Raw genomic sequence first — 18,933 nt, forward strand, 5'->3', positions numbered from 1 at the left:
TCCCAAAAGAATGATCCAACTTTCCATCTCATGGCAGCAGCAGGGTAGCTTTTCATCCCATGGAAGGAGGTGATCTTTTATGAGAGAGGGAAATATAGATAAGCCTAAACAAACTTAGGAGCCTCATCCTCCGTTTTATTTGTGGGCACTCAGCAAAAAGGGAACAACGAAAAAAGCAGATTTACAAGGAAAATTGGTAAGATATTTAGAAATAGGGAAAAAGTGAAAGAAAAAAATCTTCAGGCAAGCTGTTCAAGAAAAATAACTTTGTATCTAATAATCAACAATTACTTGCTCCTATACATTTGGACTTTAGTTGAGGAATACAGTGGATCCCTGAAAAGCATGTTCTTTTGTAACCTTTTGTAATCCACAGGCCTCAAAAACTACTCCCTTTGTTTAAAAATTTAACACACACACCTCTCTCTCCAGCAAAAAAACCGTGCCCAAACAGCAAAGTTAGCAGGAAAAGCCAAAAGCAGATACATTTTTCTTACTGCTAACAAGTTCTGCAATCACAGCAGAAGATAATTCTTAAAAGTTTTATTAATTATGTACCACTAAAGAATGTTAAGAATGTTAGGAATAAGATAAAAAGCTTCTTGCAAAATTAGCAAAAGCAGAAACAGGAATAATACCCTAAATGGAATTATCAGCCTATACTAGTGGAAAAATCTATTCTAGGAAAGGATAAACAGGTTAGTTGTAAAAATTGGCACATATGAAGAACAAAAAAAAAATCATTCAAAGGCAGCCTGTATAAAATAAGCCTTGTCACTTTGTTGATGTTGACATTTTGCCTATATAACACAAAGAAACACATATGGTTACAATGTTATTCAGACTTATTTCCTATTACCTTTCTCAAAGATGTCAAGCATCATCCAATCCTTCCCTCTGACCCCATCTCCCAATAGGAGATGGACACCAAAGAGAAACTTAACTGGCATCTAGGCTGTTTCAACCAATCCATCCTACATTTTTATACAAAGGACCAGTCTCTAGCGGACTTAGCTTCATTTTCTCCGGACCCCTTAAATTTTAAAATATGAAAAACGAGTAACTTTCCTCTGTGATTTCATCAGGAAACAGGCCCGATCTCAAAGATGAGCCTCAGACTGTTGTCTGGGTGCAGATCCCTAGTGATTAGGTTTCTATTCATCCAGGTCAGAAGGAAAGGAAAAAAAAAAAAAAGGAAGAAAAAGAAAATACCCCGAGAGGAATAACCGGGCAGAAGAGGGAAAAATATTAGTGGAAATGGGTTAAGAGGCAGTCGGGTGCCAGGCCTGGCCATGAGCACACACCAAGGTAGCGAGGAAAGGGCAGAGCTCTAGGAAATAGGTGGGGAGAGCCACAGGGGCCACGGGACAGGAAGGATAAGCCGGCCGGGGTCAGACAGGGAGGGCACCCGGGCCCAGAGCTTCCACATGGCCCCTAGGCCTGACTCCCCCACCCCCACCTCTGCTGAACACGCAGCGCCGCGCAACCTAACTTCCCTTCCCTCCCTCTTTCTCCCTCCCGCTGCACCGCCGCCCTCAGGCCGCGCAATGATTGGGCGACAGGCAGCCCGGCGCGCCCCGCCATTGGCCAGTCGCAGGGCCCGGGGCGGGACACACCCACCGGCTTCCCGATGGCGGGGTTAGGTTGGACCGGGTTGGGGGGGAGGGGGACGGGATGGGGCGGGGTAGGTTCCCGAGGCCTGGGCCTCCCGGAGGGCGGGAAGGCCCCGCACGCAGGGGATGGGGACGCGGCGGGATGGGCGCGGCGGGGTAGCACGCACCAGGTTCTCCACGGCCGCACGCTCCAGGAACTTCTGCGCCGCTTCCAGCTCCAGCCGATCTGGGGGGAGGAAAGTGGGAGACGGAGCGGGGTCAGAGGGGCCGGGCCTCCCCTCCCCCACCCCAATCACCTCAGCCCGACCCCCGGCTCCTGCGTCCTACCGGGAGACACGGTCTTCTCGAGGATGGTGATCAGCTCCATGGCGGAGGTGGCGGCGGCGGCGACTCCTCCTAAGACGACGGCCCGGCCTTTCGGGCGGCGGCTCGAACTGGGGATGGGGGTTGGGGGTCGGGTGGGAAGGGAGGGTGGGGTGGGGGGCGGGGGTCACCACAAGCCCATTCACCGGCTCTTTCTGGGTAGTCGCTCCAGCTCCCCTTAGTCTCTTCTTCTCTTACTTCCTCCCTCCGAATGGGCTGCTGGCAGCGGGGGAGGGACCCCGGGGGCAGCTCAGAGCGCGCTGGTGCTCGGGAGGCGGAGGGAGAAAGAAGGAAGAGAAGCTGTGAGTGAGAGGCGGCACGCAGGGAGGGAGCGAGGGCGGGAGGAAGGCGGAGGGATATTCGGGCCGGACCTCGCCGCGGCGGCGCCGCGCTCCACGGCGATTGGCCGCTGTTCTGGCCACGCGGAATCCCCAATTGGCCAGGCGCTCAGCGTCGAAAGGCCGCCTTTCGCCCATTCGCCTGCTGGTTTCAAGGCCCGGGTGGCTGGGCGGGCAGGGGAATGGAGCGCCCTAATTGGCCGAGGGGAGGGAGATTGGGATGGGGCCGGAGAGAGCCCGCCGCTGATTGGGTTGGGCTTGGTAAAGGCCTTGAGCTCAGACCGGCTGAGCGCCGAGGAGGGTGGACCGAAGGCACGACTCGGAGCCTGCGCGATTGGCTGGGATAGTGGGCGTTGATAGGATAGGGTGCCTGGGAGAACTGGGGAGAGGAGTTCGGGGTCGGGGCGCGGGAAGGCGGGAGGCGCCCGGCTGCCCTCGGAGCCCGGCGCGGGGCACGATGGGACGCCCCCGGGAAGAGGCGGAGCTGGGTTCGACCGCTGGGGCTGCGGTTGGGTAAGCGCCGTCGCTCCGAGGGGCGTGTTGAGCGAGGCTTTCGCGGGCGTGAGCGGGGGAGGGGGGACCGTTGAAGTCCTGCGCCGCGCCCGCAGGAAGCTGCTTTAATGGCTAGGTCGGCTTGGTACCCTGCTCTTGGCTGGGACGGATCCGTAAGGCCATGTGGCTCCACTTGAAATGTGTAGATGTGGAAACTGAAGCCCAGAGAGGGTATGGAACTTGCCCAAAGTCACACAGCCGGTTAGTGGCTTGGTAAGGAATGGGTTCAGGAGCCTAGAGGGTATGGAACTTGTCCAAGGTCGTACAGCTGGTTAGTGGCTTGATAAGCTCAAGCTCTCCTGACTGCCGTTGTCCCTACAAGCAGCTTTCTCTCCAAGGAGTCCCCTAGGCCTGCTTATATAGGGCTTGAGACCTGTACTAAGTCTGACTTGCTTAGGGGTGAGCTAAGGGAATCCTACACTTAGACACCCCATCCTTGACAGAATGGAAATGCTTCACCCTGTAAAGGCTCAACCTCGAACCAGAAAGAATGTGTGTACAGGCATAAAGGATCGTGGTTCTTGACCTGTTTTAGTTCTGAACTCCTGAAGAAACTCATGAATGCCTTTTCTTAGCAAAATGCATATAAAGAAAATGTGGGCCGGATGCGGTGGCTGATGCCTGTAATCCCAGCACTTTGGGAGGCCGAGCGGGGCGGATCACGAGTCGGAGACCATCCTGGCCAACATGGTGAAACCCCGTCTCTACTAAAATACAAAAAAATAGCCCGGCGTGGTGGCGCATGCCTATAGTCCCAGCTACTCCTGAGGCCGAGGCAGGACGATCTCTTGAACCCTGGAGGCAGAGGTTGCAGTGAGCCGATATTGCGCTCCGTCTCAAAGAAAAGAAAAAAATGTGCATACAGTATCTTGACTTTCTTTGACATTGGTAAGTGGGCTGTAGGTTAAGAATTTCCTAGGCTGGGAGCAGTGGCACAGACCTGTAATCCCAGGACTTTGGGGGGATCGCTTGAGCCCAGGAGTTCAAGACTAAGCTGGACAACGTAGCGAGATCCTGTCTCTTTTAAAAAATAAAGATTTTTAAAATGATAAAGGAAAAGTGTAATAATGGGGCCGGGCGCAGTTGCTCATGCCTGTAATCCCAGCACTTTGGGAGGCCGAGGCGGGCGGACTTGAGGTCAGGAGTTCGAGACCAGTCTGGCCAACATGGTGAAACCCTGTCTCTACTACAAAATACAAAAAAAAATACAAAAAAAAAAAAAAAAAAAGCTAGCCGAGCATGGTGGCACACGCCTGTAATCCCAGCTTTTTGGGAGGCTGAGATGGGAGAATCTCTGGAACCCGGGAGGTGGAGGTTGCAGTGAGCCGAGGCTTCACTACTGCACTCCAGCCTGGGCGACAGTAAGACTCTCAAAAAAAAATAAATAAATGGGAACAAAGAATTTCTTGAATTGTTTCGTTTTCACAGTACTGGTGTAGGGGTAATTGAATGTAGCAGTTCATAGAGCTCTTTAACATATGACTTGAGCTTGTGAGGTAATTGCCCTGCACTAGCCACACTGGGAAAACCTAGGAGGAAGTCTGACTTTGCTGAAGGGTTTCACAAAGAATTGGGAAAGCTTGGCGAACTCTTTGTTAAAAGAGGAAGAAATGGTCTTTCTCTGCTAGAGATATCTTTGCAGTTTTGAAGCTAAAAATGTAGGGACACCGTTCCTCATACCATACTGTGACTAGTGGATTTCCCATGGCTTAGCAGTTCCCTAACCCCAGCCTTTTGCTTCATCTATTAACTGTGGAAGAACTGCCCTGTGTAACTTTGTTATAAATCAGTGAAGACTGGGCAGGGCGTGGTGGGTCACGCCTGTAATCCCAGCACTTTGGGAGGCTGAGGTGGGCAGATCACCTGAGGTCAGGAGTTAGAGACCAGCTTGGCCAATGCGGTGAAACCCTGTCTCTACTAAAATACAAAATTAGCCGCGCGTGGTGGTGGGCACCTGTAATCAATCCCAGCTACTCAGTAGGCTGAGGCAGGAGAATTGCTTGAACCCGTGAGGCAGAGGTTGTAGTGAGCCAAGATTGCATCACTGCACTCCAGCCTGGGTGACAGAGCAAGACTCCATCTCAAAAAAAAAACCAAAACAAAACACTGCATTCCCGCCTGGATGCCAGGGCAAGACTCTATCTCAAAAAAAAAAAAAAAAAAAAAGAAATCAATGAAGATTTGCCGTGCATGGTGGCTCACGCCTGTAATCATAGTACTTTGGGAGGCTGAGGCTGGAGGATCACTTGAGCCCAGGAGTTTGAGGCCAGCCTGGCCAACATGGTGAAACCCTATCTGTACTAAAAATACAAAAATTAGCCGGGTGTGGTGGCGGGAGCCTGTAATCCTAGCTACTCGGGAGGCTGAGGCAGGAGAATCACTTGAACCCAGAAGTCAGAGGTTGCAGTGAGCCAAGATTGTGCCAGTGCACTCCAGCCTGGGCGACAGTGAGACTGCCCCCCCCTCCCCCCTGCAAAAAAGTCAATGAAGATTAAGTAAGATGACATCTGTGAAAATCCTGGAATTGTCCTTACATGAGTTACCTACACTACAAATTATCCATAATTTGTTTCACTCAGGCTAACTTTCCCCTGCTCTCCAGCAGTTTGCTGGGCTACCTCTGTCTCAGCATCAGTCATGATGATACCAGTGAGGGCAAATGGATTTTTGAGACAGAGTCTTGCTCTGTCACACGGGCTGGAGTGCAGTGGCGCCATCTCGGCTCACTGCAACCTCCGCCTCCTGGGTTCAGGCAATTCTCCTTTGCCCTTAGAATATAGACAAAACCACTTGCATGTCAGGTAAAGTCTTGTATGGTCTTGCCTCCACTCAACACCAGCTTGACTCAATCCCTTGTTCTCCCAAGTAGCTGGGATTACAGGTGCCCACCACCACATCCAGCTAATTTTTTTTTTGTATTTCAGATGGGGTTTCACCACGTTGGCCAGGCTGACTTCAAACTCCTAACTTCAAGTGATCCACCCGCCTCGGCCTCCCAAAGTGCTGGGATTACAGGTGTGAGTCACCGCGCCTAACCTATACAATTTTGAAAAAGGCAGGCATGGTGGCATGTACTTCAGGAGGGTGAGGCAGGAGGGTTACTTGAGGTCAGGAGTTCAAGGCTTCAGTGACCTATGATCCTGCACTCCAGCCTGGGTGACAGCTGGACCCTGTGGCTGAAGTAAAATGCTGAGAAAATGAAAGTTTTGCAGCAAAGTTCCAATCGAACATAAAATCCTTACCAAAATCAAAATGAACTGACTTTAGTTGAACTAAAGTTACTGATGATGCTGTTTAGTTCCCATCAAAAGTACATTCAATAAATGCTGGTGAGGTACTGGAGCTTGAGTGATGAGCACAGACTCCAGAAATTGAGTGCCTGAGTTCCTATCCCAGCTCTACCACTTCTTAGTTTGTGAGTTAACTTTCCTCAATGTAAAATGGGACTATTAATTGTCCTTACTATGTAGGGACAAATGGGGAGGTCCTAAGTGAGTTAAGACCTGGTGAATGGGCTGAGTGCAGTGGCTCATGCCTATAATCACAGTGCTTTGGGAGGCTGAGGCTGGAGGATCACTTGAGCCCAGGAGTTTGAGGCCAGCCTGGCCAACATGGTGAAACCTCATCTGTACTTAATACAAAAATTAGCTGGGCCTGGTGGCAAGAGCCTATAATCCCAGCTACTTGGGAGGCTAAGGCAGGAGAATCACTTGAACCCAGGAGGTGGAGATTGCAGCAAGCCGAGATCACACCACCGCACTCCAGACTGGGTAACGCAGCTCAAAAAAAAAGAAAAAGAAAAATATGGCAGCTTTAATTTTAATTTTTTAAAAAGAAAAAATAAAAGACTTGGTGAATGCCAGTCTAGCATGGCTATTATCTACTTACCATGTATTTTATGCTAAGTGAGTGGTCCTTGGTCTGTTAGGGAAGATAGACTTTAATCATTTTATCTCTCAAACATGTGAAGTTGTAAAAGTGACATATGGCAAGGAAAGTTCCAGTCAGGGAGTTCAGGGAAAGCTTAGTTGAGGAAGGGAAGAGAGTCACTCAGGTGAAGAAGAGAGGAATAGTGTGTATGGAGGCTCTGTGGTGGGAAGGAGCTTGGGGATTACAACTGCAAGAATGCCAGTGTCCCCAAAACAGAGAACAAGGGATTGAGTTGAGCTAGTGTTGAGTGGAAGCAAGACCACAAGACCTTCCCTGCCATGCAAGTGGTTTTGTCTATATCCTGAGAGCAAAGGGGAGCTATTGAAAGGTTTTAAGAAGGATGGTCATTACAATGTAGAGATTGGATGGGAAGGGGAAAGAGTAGATGCAGGGAGACCAGTTAGGAGGCCATTGCAGTAATCACATAGGACATGATACTTGTGAAAAGGAGAAGGGTGGAAGTCGTGGTGGAAACACAGAGATAGCAAAATTAATTGAGCTTGGTGATTTTTGTTTGTTTGTTTGTTTGGACACAGGATCTCGCTTTGTCAGCCAGGCTAGAGTGCAGTGGCATGAAGAACTTTGTGATTGATTGAAAGAGGAGGGAAGTGTCCACTGGTCCCTACTAGGTTTCTGGCTTGCACTGTGAAATAGGTGGTGGTGCCACTTTGCAGTGTTTCCCAGGTGGGAGGAGTTGGTGGCCACATGGTTTAGTAGGGTGGGGAGGATTACACCGAGACTTGAAGTTGCATTTCCTTGAACTATCTATGGATTACATCAGGTTTTTTTTTTTAGACAGGGTCTCACACTGTCACCCAAGCCGGAATACAGTAGTGCAATCTCAGCTCACTACAGCCTCCACCACCTCTATTCAAGCTGGGACTACAGGCATGTGCCACCACACCCAGCTAATTTTTGTATTTTTTGTAGAGACATGGTCTTACCACATTGCCCAGGCTGTCTCGAACTCCTGAGCTCAAGCAGTTCACCTGACTCAGCCTCCTAAAGTGCTGAGATTACAGGCGTGAGTTACTGCGCCCAGATGCTTTCTTCTTTCTCAGCTTATCAAAGTAATGTATGTTCCTCACTGTAGAAATTTTGTTTTTTTTTTGTTTTGTTTTGTTTTTTTTTTTTGAGACGGAGTCTCGCTTTGTCGCCCAGGCTGGAGTGCAGTGGCCGGATCTCAGCTCACTGCAAGCTCCGCCTCGCGGGTTTACGCCATTCTCCTGCCTCAGCCTCCCGAGTAGCTGGGACTACAGGCGCCCACCACCTCGCCCGGCTAGTTTTTTTTGTATTTTTAGTAGAGATGGGGTTTCACCATATTAGCCAGGATGGTCTCGATCTCCTGACCTCGTGATCCGCCCGTCTCGGCCTCCCAAAGTGCTGGGATTACAGGCTTGAGCCACCGCGCCCGGCCTCACTGTAGAAATTTTGAAAAGGAATTCAGCAGAAACCACCTGCAACCTCAAATTATATCCACCATTAAAATATTGGCATATTTTCCCCAAAATAGTTCTATTTTAAATGGAAACCAAAATATTCCTATGTATCATTTCTTGTTAACTCCAAAAAATGTCCTTTTAATAATTTTATTTGTTTGTTTGTTTGTTTATTTATTTTATTTATTGAGACAGGATCTTGCTCTGTTGCCCAGGCTGAAATGCAATGGCATGATCTTGGCTCACTGCAGCCTCAACCTCCCGGGCTCAAACAATCCTCCTGCCTTAGCCTCCCAAAAAGCTGGTACTACAGGTGTGAGCCACTGCACCTGGCTAATTTTGTTCATTTTTTTGTAGAGACAGGGTCTCCCTGTGTTGCCCAGACAGGTCTTAAACTCCTGGGCTCAAGTGATCCTCCTGCCCCCGCCTCCCAAGATGCTGGGATTATAGACATAAGCCACCTTGCTCCGCTGTTTTAAGAATTTTTAATTGACTCAACTCTTTATCAAGTTGCATTGAAAAGATGATATGAATTAAATATATGTGAACTGGCCCCAGTACATTTTCACACTGGTAGTGCAATGCAGAAGTGAAGCCTTTTGACTTAACCTTTAAAAAAAGTACCTACTGGCCGGCTGGGCGCGGTGGCTCAAGCCTGTAATCCCAGCACTTTGGGAGGCCAAGACGGGCGGATCACGAGGTCAGGAGATCGAGACCATCCTGGCTAACACGGTGAAACCCCGTCTCTACTAAAAAATACAAAAAACTAGCCAGGCGAGGTGGCGGGCGCCTGTAGTCCCAGCTACTCAGGAGGCTGAGGCAGGAGAATGGCGTGAACCCGGGAGGCGGAGCTTGCAGTGAGCTGAGATCCGGCCGCTGCACTCCAGCCGGGGCGGCGGAGCGAGACTGCGTCTCAAAAAAAAAAAAAAAAAAAAAAGGTACCTTCTGGTAGAATAAGCTAAAAGTTGCAAATCATTGAAGTATGTCCACTGGGTCCCAAAACTGGAAGTTCACTGAGGCCTGTCTTCCTGGCCAGGTGTCACAGGGAATCCTGTACTCTGGCCCAGGGCTCTTCTTCTTTTCTGTTTTTATCTTTTTATATGTATAATTGCATAATGCTCTATTTTGATTATCTGCTTTGTACAATTTGTATGTATGCATGTATCTTTTGTCCTGAGTTAGACTATGACTCAGGGTTTCTCAACCTTGATTATTTTGGACAACATAATTATTTTTTTTGCAGGGGCGGGGATGGTGGTGGCAGGAAACAGAGTCTCACTCTTGTTCAGACTGGAGTGGTGTGGCGTGATCTTGGCTCGCTGTGACCTCTGCCTCCCAGTAGCTGGGTAACCTCCTGAGTAGCTGGGATTACAGGCATGCACCACCACACCTGGCCAATTCTTTATTTTTTGTAGAGATGGGGTTTTGCTGTGTTGCCCAGGCTTGTCTCAAACTCCTGGCCTCAAGTGATCCACCCGCCTCGGTTTCCCAAAGTGCTGGGATTACAGGCGTGAGCCACTGTGCCTGCCCTCACATTATTATTTGCGGGGAAGTTGCCCTGTGCATTTCAGAATGTTTAGCAGCATTTCTGGCCCCTGCCCACTAAGTTCCACTAGCTCCTCTCCCACCAAATCATGGTGGGACAATCAAAAAAGTCTCCAGATGTTACAGAATATATCTCCTAGGAAGGAAGTAAATCCCTCACAAACCCTCCCCACAATTGAGAACCACATTTATAGCTCCTCGAGGTTAGAAGCCATGTCATATAAATTCCTGTGTTCCCTACCTAGCACATAGTAAGCATTTTTATTGTCCAAACAATATCATTGCTTCATGAAAATAATAGCTTTTTTTTTTTTGAGACCGAGTTTCACTCTTATTGCCCAGGCTGGAGTGCAATGACGTGATCTTGGCTCACCGCAGCCTCCACCTGCTGGGTTCAAGCGATTCTTCTGCCTCAGCCTCCCCAGTAGCTGAGATTACAGGCATGCGCCACCATGCCCGGCTAATTTTTTTGTATTTTTAGTAGAGACGTGGTTTCTCCGTGTTGGTCAGACTGGTCTCAAACTACCGAAGTCAGGTGATCCTCCCGCCTCAGCCTCCCGAAGTGCTGGGATTACAGGCGTGAGCCACTGCACCCAGACCCCCTTTTTTTTTCTTTTTGAGACAGTGTCTTGCTCTGTCACCCAGGCTGGAGTGCAGTGACGTGATCCTACTGTAACCTTGAACTTCCTGCTCAAGTGATCCTCCCAACTTAGCCTCCTCAGTAGCTGGGACTACAGGTGTGTGCCACCACACCTGGCTAATTTTTGTGTGTGTGTGTTGGGGGATATTTTTTGTAGAAATGGGGTTTTGTCATGTTGCCCAGGCTGGTCTCAAACTCCTAGGCTTAAGTGAACCTCCCACCTCCCAGAGTGCTAGTATTATAGGCATGAGCCACTGCAGGCAGCCTAATGTCTTTAAAACACATACTCTTTGTATTGTTCAAGGCTCTTTACATATAGTGACTCATTTAATCCTCCCAGCAACCCTCCGAGATAGGTCCTCCTATTGTACCTTTTTTACAGTCAGGAAACTAAGACTTGGCTGGGTGTGGTGGCTCATGCCTGTAATCCTAGCACTTTGGGAGGCCGAGGCGGGTGGATCATGATGTCAGGAGTTCAAGACCAGTCTGGCCAAGATGATGAAACCCTGTCTCTACTAAAAAATATAAAAAAATTAGCCGGGTGTGGTGGCAGGTGCCTGTAGTGCCAGCTACTCGGGAGGCTGAGGCAGGAGAATTGCTTGAACCCAGGAGGTGGAGGTTGCAGTAAGCCGAGATCGTGCCACTGCACTCCATCCTGGGCGACAGAGCAAGACTCCGTCCCAAAAATAGACCAAAAAAAAAAAAAAGAAAGAAACTAAGGCTCAAAGAGTTTAGGTTAGTTGCTTAAGGTCACCCAGCTGAGAGAGGTAACACGTGGGATCTGAACACTAGCCCAGGTAGTCTGGCTACAGATTCTGGGCTGTCAACCATTTAGCTATATACTGCTTCTAAATACAAAGAAAAGAATTAACTCATGACAGTGCTTTCAAAAAGCCTCATGTTATCCATCTGCCCACAAAATTTGCATAGACAAACATATGGTAAAAATAAAATTTCCTGGCCAGGCGCAGTGGCTCACGCCTATAATCCTAACACTTTGGGAGGCTGAGGCGGGCGGATCACCTGAGGTCGGGAATTCAAGACCATCCTGACCAACATGGAGAAACTCTGACTCTACTAAAAATACAAAATTAGCTGGGTGTGGTGGCGCATGTCCTGTAATCCCAGCTACTTGGGAGGCTGAGGCAGGAAAATCACTTGAACCTGGGAGGCGAAGGTTGCCGTGAGCCAAGATTGCACCAGTGCACTCTAGCCTGGGCAACAAGAGTGAAACTCCATCTCAAAAAAAAGAAAAAGAAAAATAAATAAATAAATAAAATTTCCTATTCTGCCTCAAAACACAATACAGTATAGCAAAGCATGTTGCAGTGTTGCTGAAATCTTCTAAGTTGTTTGAATGGCTGCATCCTAGTCTATCAAGAGGATAGACAATAACGTAACCAGTCCCTTGTTATTGGGCATATGGGTTGTTGCCGATATTTTATTCGAAACATAACTGTTTTTGAAATATAATTTATATTCAGTAAAGTGCACCAATTTTAAGAGTACAGTTCAATAAATTTTGACAAATGTATAAACCTGTGCTACCACTACCACAGTCAAGATGTTGACCATCTGATCACGTTTGTTCCTTTCTGTGGTAATGTGCTGGAGCTGGCTAGTACCAGCTCAGGAGAGCCAAATATGTACATCTCTTCCCAAATCTACATTAGTAACATCATGTTAGTAGCTCAAAGTTGGTCATGGTGGGAGTATTTACACCACAGAAAGCAGTAAGTACCACAAATCCAGGCTTTTTCTTTCTGTTTTTGGGAACCAATTTACCAGCACCATGACTTACCCTCCTTTGCAATCAACCCCCTATATCCTACAGCCACAGTCTACTTGTGGACATTATTTTATTTTGTGTTCTCTAGAATTTTATATAAGTAAAATCATGCCATATGTACTCTTTGGTGCTTCTTTTGCTCAGTGTGTTTTTGAAATTAATCACGTTGCGCATAGCAGTAGTTCATCCCTTTTCATCGTTTTCCATTGCATGGATGTACCACACATTTATTCATTCATCTGGTGATGGACATTTGGGTTGTTTCCATTTGGGACTACTATAAATAAACTTGTCATAAACATGTATGTGCCAGTCATTGGGTGGGCAAGTTTGAATTATTCTTGGAAAAATAACTAGGAGTAGAGTTGCTGGGTCATATGTTAAGCTTATATTTTTATATAAGGAGCTGCTAACCTGTTTTCCAAAGCGGTTTGAGACAGGATTTTCTATGTTGCCCAGCCTGAAGTGCAGTGGCCTACAGCCTCAACCTCCCCAGCCAATCTTCTCACCTCAACACCCCAAGTAACCAGGACCACTGGTGCATGCCACCACGCCTGGCTAATTTTATTTTTTGTAGAGACAGGGTCTCACTGTGTGGCTCAGGCTAATCTCGAACTCCTGGGCTCAAGTGATCCTCTCACCTTGGCCTCCCAAAGTGCTGGAAATACAGGTATGAGTCAATGTACCCAGCCAGTCTTGTCTTTTTAGTTTTAGACATTCTGGTGGGTGGATGTATAGTGTTATCTCATTGTGTTTATTTTTAAATTGCCTTTATTGTGGTATAACATATTTTTTTAAATGTAGGTTTTAAGTTTCTATGCTAATCTGATCACCATCACAATCAAGCTAGTGAACATTTCTGTCACCCCCAAAAGTTCTTGTGTCATTTCCAAACGACTCTCCTCCTCCACCTCCATCTCTAGGCAACCACCAATCTGTCCTCTGTCAGTATAGATTGGATTTGTCTTTTTTTTTTTTTTTCTTTTTTTAGGCAGGGTCTCACTCTGTCACCCAGGCTGGAGTGCAGTGATGCAATCTCGACTCACTGCAACCTCCACTTCCTGGGTCAAGCAGTCCTCCCACCTCAGCCTCCTGAGTAGCTGAAACTATAGGAACGTGCCACCATACCCAGCTAATTTTTGTATTTTTTGTAGAGACAGGGTTTTGCTGTATTGCCCAGGCTGATCTCAAATGCTGGACTGAAGTGATCCTTCTGCCTTAGCCTCCCCAAAGTGCCGGAATTACAGACATGAGCCACCACACCTGGCCAGATTTGTCTTTTTTAGACTTTTGTACAAATAGAATCATATAACATGTAGTATTTTTGTGTCTGTTGTCATTTACTTAGTGTGAGATTCATCCAGTTGTTCCATGTATCAATAGTTTGTTCCTTTTTCTTGCTGAGTAATATTCTGTTGTAGGAATTTGCCAGAATTGGCTTAGTCATTCTCCTGTTTATGGACATTTGGATTGTGTCTGGAGCTACTGTGAATTAATGCTGTTTTGAATGTTTTTGTGTAAGTCTTTGTGTGGACATGTGCTTTATTTTTTTTGAGACGAAATCTCACTGTGTCATCCAGGCTGGAGTGCAGTAGTGTGGTCTCGGCTCACTGCAACCTCCGCCTTCCAGGTTCAAACAATTCTTCTGCCTCAGCCTCCCAAGTAGTTGGATTACAGGCATGTGCCACCATGCCTAGCTAATTTTTTTTGTATTTTTTTTTTGCAGAGACGGGGTTTCACCATGTTGGCCCAGCTGGTCTTGAACTCCTGACCTCAAGTGATCCACCCACCTCAGCCTCCCAAAGTGCTGGGATTACAGGCATGAGCCACCGTGCCCTGCTTGGACTTACGCTTTTATCTTATTTCCACCTAGGAGTGGAAATGCTAGGTCATATGGTATGCATATATTTATAAGAAACTGCCAAACTCTTTTCCAAAGTTGCTATATTACTGTACATTTCTACCACAGATGTTTGAGAGTTTTAGTTGCTCCACATTCTCATAAATACTTGATATTGTCAGTCTTTTTAATTTTAGCCATTCTAATTGTGGTATTTCATTATAGTTTAAATTTGCATTTCTATGATGACCTAATGAGGTCGATTTTTTTTTCTTTTTTTTTTTTTTTAGGTGGAGTCTTGCTCTGTCACCCAGGCTGGAGTGCAGTGGTGCGATCTTGGCTCATTGCAAGCTCTGCCTCCTGGGTTCTTGCCATTCTCCTGCCTCAGCCTCCCTAGTAGCTGGGACTACAGGCACACGCCACCACGCCTGGCTAATTTTTTGTATTTTTAGTAGAGACCGTGTTTCACTGTGTTAGCCAGAATGATCTTGATCTCCTGACCTCATGATCCGTCTGCCTTGGCCTCCCAAAGTGCTGGGATTACAGACGTGAGCCACCACGCCCAGCCAATGATGTTGAACATTTTTTACCAGTCTATTGGCTATTCATATATCTTATGTTGTGAAATATCTGTTTAAATATTTTGCCCATTAAAAAAACTGATCTAGGCTGGGTGCAGTGACTCACATCTGTAATTCCAGCACTTTGGAAGTCCAAGGGGATTGGATCACCTGAGGTAAGGAGTTTGAGACCAGCCTGGCCAACAGGGTGAAACACCGTATCTGTTGAAAATACAAAAATTAGCTGGGGGTGGTGGTACGTGCCTGTAATCCCGGCTACAGTGCCTGAACAGGAAAAAACAAAATCGTTTAGACGACTTTAAACAGAGGATACATATTCTCAGAGATATAACAATGTTGTATCAATGAAATAAGAACAGGTTGTTTTTTAAAAAGAACATTGGAGAATAAAACATCTAAAAAATATGATAACCATTAACTTTAATCAATGAGTTAGAAGATAAAATTGAGAAAATAGCTTTTTAAAAAACCCTAAAAGCTGGAAAATTTTTTTAAGAACTAAAGGTGGCCCAGTAAGACTAATATTCAATTAAGAAGCACTACAGAGGGCCGGGTGTGGTGGCTCACACCTGTAATCCCAGCACTTTGGGAGGCCGAGGTGGGCACATCACAAGGTCAGGAGTTCAATACCAGCCTCACCAACATGGTGAATCCCCATCTCTACTAAAAATACAAGAATTAGCCGGGCATGTTGGTGTGCACCTGTAATCCCAGCTACTTGGGAAGCTGAGGCAGGAGAATTGCTTGAACCTGTGAGGCGGAGGTCACAGTGAGCCGAGACTGCGCCAATGCACTCAGCCTGGGCGACAGAGTGAGACTCCGTCTCAAAAAAAAAGAAGCATTACAGTGATACGGAACAACATAGAGAAATGGAGAGAAAACAATCATCAAAGGAAAAATTCAAGAAGTCATCTCAGATCTGAATGGCCTAGATTTCCAAAATGAAAGGCCCAGTGAGTACACAATGTAATGGATGAAAACGTTCATTCAAAGACATATTATCATGCCGTTTCAGATCAATGAGTTAATAGAGGATCCTAAAACAGAAAAAGCAGGTCACATTCAAAGGAACAACGATGAGAATGGCATCATGCTGCTTATTAGCCATGCTGAAGGATAATGTAGGAATGCTTTCCAATGATTTATGATATATAATTTTATAAATTATTTAAATTGTGAATTCAGTAGAGTAAGCATATTTTCAAGGCCAGGTATAGTGGCTCATGCCTGTAATACCAAGCCTTTGGTAAGCCGAAGCTGATGGATCACTTGAGCCTCAGGAGTTCAAGAGCAGCTTGGGCAACATGGTGTAACCCTATCTCTACAGAAAAAAAAAAAAAAATGGTGTGCGCTTGGACTCCCAGCTACTTGGGAGGCTGCACGTGGAGGTTCACCTGAGCCCAGGGAGATAGAGGCTGCCGTGAGCCATGATCATGCCACTGCACTCCAGCATGGGCGACAGAGTGAGACCCTGTCTCAAAAAAATAAAGCATATTTTCAGATATGTGAAATCTTATTTACTATCTGTGTACCCTTTCTCAGGAAACTACTGGAGGATGTGGTGCACCGGAATAAGAGAATAAACCAAGAAACAGGAAGACGTGATCCAGGCAACAGGATATTCCAGTATAGGTGAGAAATAAAGTCTCCAGGATGATAATGGAGGGAAATCCTAGGGTGATAGCTGGCCTGGCACCAGGCCTAGGGAGCAATCAGTAAGGCTAGAGCCAGAGGACAGAAGCCTCCAGGAGGGAGGTACCCAAGAAATAAGATGAAATGAATACAGGAAAAATCTATAGTTTTAGTGAATGATGGAGAATAAATTCATGATTGGTACATAGAAACTAAGCAAATAAATCCCAATTTTGTTTTTATGTATAATTGACTCCATGAAATTTTTTTAACAAAGAAACAAAACATAATCATAGTAGGCTAAATTGCCCAGTGGTGAATAATATTTACAGAGGCATAAACGAGTATGTCAATTTCCACCAAGCCCAGCATAACACGGGCTTTCCTCTTTATGGTCCAAGATGGCTACTTCCTTTCCAACCACCCTGCCTGCACTCCAGCCAGCATGAGTCCTCTTTGTTCCAGCTATCCTGGGTTTCTTTTGGTTAACTGGGAATTGAATTAATGAAATTCAATTAGTAAATTAAAGCATTAAGTTAATACATGTTTGAATTAAAATATTAGTCTGGGCATGGTGACTCATGCCTCTAGTCCCAGATACTTCAGAGGCTGAGGTGGGAGGATCAGTTAAGCCCGAGAGGTAGAGGCTGCCGTGAGCGACTATTGTGCTACTGCACTCCAGCCTGCATGACAGTGGGCGACCCTGTCTCAAAAAAAAAAAAAAAAGCCAGGCACAGTGGTTCACGCCTGTAATCCCGACATTTTGGGAGGCCGAAGTGGGCAGATCCTTTGAGGTCAGGAGTTTGAGACCAGCCTGGCCAACATGATGAAACCCTGTCTCTACTAAAAATAGAAAAATTAGCTGGGCATGGTGGTACACACCTGTAGTCCCAGCCACTCAGGAGGCTGAAGCAGGAGAATCTCTTGAACCTGGGAGGTGGAGGCTGCAGTCAGCTGAGATCTTACCACCACATTCCAGCCTGGGTGACACAGCTAGGCTCTGTCTCAAAAAAAAAAAGAGACCCTGTTTCGGGCGGAGTTCAAGAACAGCCTGGCCAACATGGTGAAACCCCGTCTCTACTAAAAATACGAAAATGAGCTGGATGTGGTGGTGGGTACTTGTAATCCCAGCTACTCAGGAGGCTGAGGCAGGAGAATTGCTTGAACCTGGGAGGCGGAGGTTGCAGTGAGCCGAGATCGTCCCATTGCACTCCAGCCTGGGTGACAACAACAAGACTCTGTCTCAAAAAAATAAAATAAAATAATATAAATGCATCACTGAGTGTCCAGAACAGCAGGGTTTTGACAGAGGTTCCAGTGATGACTTGTGTGACCTTGGGTAAAGCACCCTCTGGGACTCAGGTCCTTTTATGAAAAATGGGAGAGTGGAAGAGATAATAAAAGCATCAACCACAGTGCAGATTCTTGTGCAGACTGATTCTTGTGCCTCAGTCTCTAGAGGAGCTGGAATTACAGACGTGCACCACCACGCCTGGCTAATTTTTTTGTATTTTTGGTAGAGACGGGGTTTTACCATTTTGGCCAGGCTAGTCTCAAGACTCCTAGTCTCAAAACTCACAAGGATGTGGCAGTGCTGTGTAAGTAACTGAATGCTATGTAACCAGCTCAGCCTCCTGAGTAGCTGGTACCACAGACACGCACCACCATGCCCGCCTAATTTTTTTTTGAAACAGAGTCTCACTTTGTCACCCAGGCTGGAGTACAGTGGCATGATCTCGGCTCACTCCAACCTCCACCTCCTGGGTTCAAGCAGTTCTCCTGCCTCTGCCTCCCAAGTAGCTGAGACTACAGATGCGTGCTACCACTTCTGGCTAATTTTTTGTATTTTTAGTAGAGACGGGGTTTCACCATGTTGGCCAGGATGGCCTTAAACTCCTGACCTCAGATGATCCACCCACCTCCACCTCCCCATTGCTGGGATTACAGGCTGAGCCACCACGCCCGGCTAACCCTGTGGCTCATTTTTAAATTATCTGCAGAGATGAGGTTGTGCTCTGTTGCCCAGGTTGTTCTTGAACTCCTGGGCTCAAGCAAGGAATCATCCCGCCTTGGCCTCCCAAAGTGCTGGGATTGCAGGCATGAGCTGCTGTGCTTGGTGATGATTTTTCAAGAAAAGCTGGTAATCTGGATTTTTATTTAAAATCCCTCGATTTTTAAAAGCTGGAATGGAAATTTTCAAGCAGATTGAGGATTTTTGGCCTTCCCACATACTGGCCACATGAGAAAATAAATAAATAAATAAAATTTCAAAAAGACTTTGAAAGCATTGTGTAGGTCAAGAAAAAAAATGCAAGTTTGCAACCTCTGGGGTGCAGTACTATAGAATATTTAGAGTAGTCAGTGTCCTCCCTGGGGAAGAACTGTGTCTTGTTTTTTCTACTCAGAGCTAGCAAGAGGGTTGTGGTAATGGTAAATCACATGCCTATCTGGGCAGAAGCTCTGCCCTCCTATCCTTGGGCAATGTTTCATATTTTGCAGGCAGAGAGGAAATGGCCTAAAATGAACCATTATGTTTCTCCATGATGGCATGTCAGGGCTGATCAGATTGGAGAGGTAAACTCCAGGTTTCTCATCCATTCTATGAAATTTGACTACTGGTTGTGCCTACTACTCGAAACCATTGTAAGAATAAAATATCACATATTTGGAA

General features: G+C 46.6%; 1 protein-coding gene and 3 long non-coding RNA genes across 5 annotated transcripts in view; 2 read left to right on the plus strand and 2 right to left on the minus strand.

Moving 5' to 3' along the window:
- Nucleotides 1-2,320, minus strand: part of KPNB1 (karyopherin subunit beta 1) — a 35,029-nt gene extending 32,709 nt beyond the window's left edge. The window contains exons 1-2 of one of the 2 annotated variants that reach the window (XM_028836413.2): nucleotides 1,941-2,320; nucleotides 1,781-1,839 (exon numbers count right to left, since the gene is read on the minus strand). In XM_028836413.2, coding sequence (XP_028692246.1) covers nucleotides 1,781-1,839; nucleotides 1,941-1,980 — 99 coding nt within the window. In that variant the 5' untranslated portion in view covers nucleotides 1,981-2,320. Of the gene's footprint in view, nucleotides 1-859; nucleotides 1,523-1,780; nucleotides 1,840-1,940 lie in introns of those variants that run through there. The other variant, XM_077971342.1, reaches the window with a different exon arrangement.
- A 203-nt stretch (nucleotides 2,321-2,523) lies between these two features.
- On the plus strand, nucleotides 2,524-16,397 carry LOC106994019 (uncharacterized). The gene is made up of 2 exons (XR_013406622.1): nucleotides 2,524-3,754; nucleotides 16,173-16,397. It is a non-coding gene; the product is annotated as an uncharacterized LOC106994019 (long non-coding RNA).
- Nucleotides 3,686-17,457, minus strand: LOC144335643 (uncharacterized). The gene is made up of 2 exons (XR_013406638.1): nucleotides 17,232-17,457; nucleotides 3,686-4,910 (listed from the first exon to the last, which is right to left on the minus strand). It is a non-coding gene; the product is annotated as an uncharacterized LOC144335643 (long non-coding RNA).
- On the plus strand, nucleotides 4,217-6,669 carry LOC144335628 (uncharacterized). Its single transcript, XR_013406623.1, has 2 exons — nucleotides 4,217-4,673; nucleotides 5,868-6,669. It is a non-coding gene; the product is annotated as an uncharacterized LOC144335628 (long non-coding RNA).
- Nucleotides 17,458-18,933: the final 1,476 nt, after the last annotated feature.

This window comes from Macaca mulatta, chromosome 16 (assembly GCF_049350105.2).
Source record: "Macaca mulatta isolate MMU2019108-1 chromosome 16, T2T-MMU8v2.0, whole genome shotgun sequence".
Taxonomy (NCBI): domain Eukaryota; kingdom Metazoa; phylum Chordata; class Mammalia; order Primates; family Cercopithecidae; genus Macaca; species Macaca mulatta.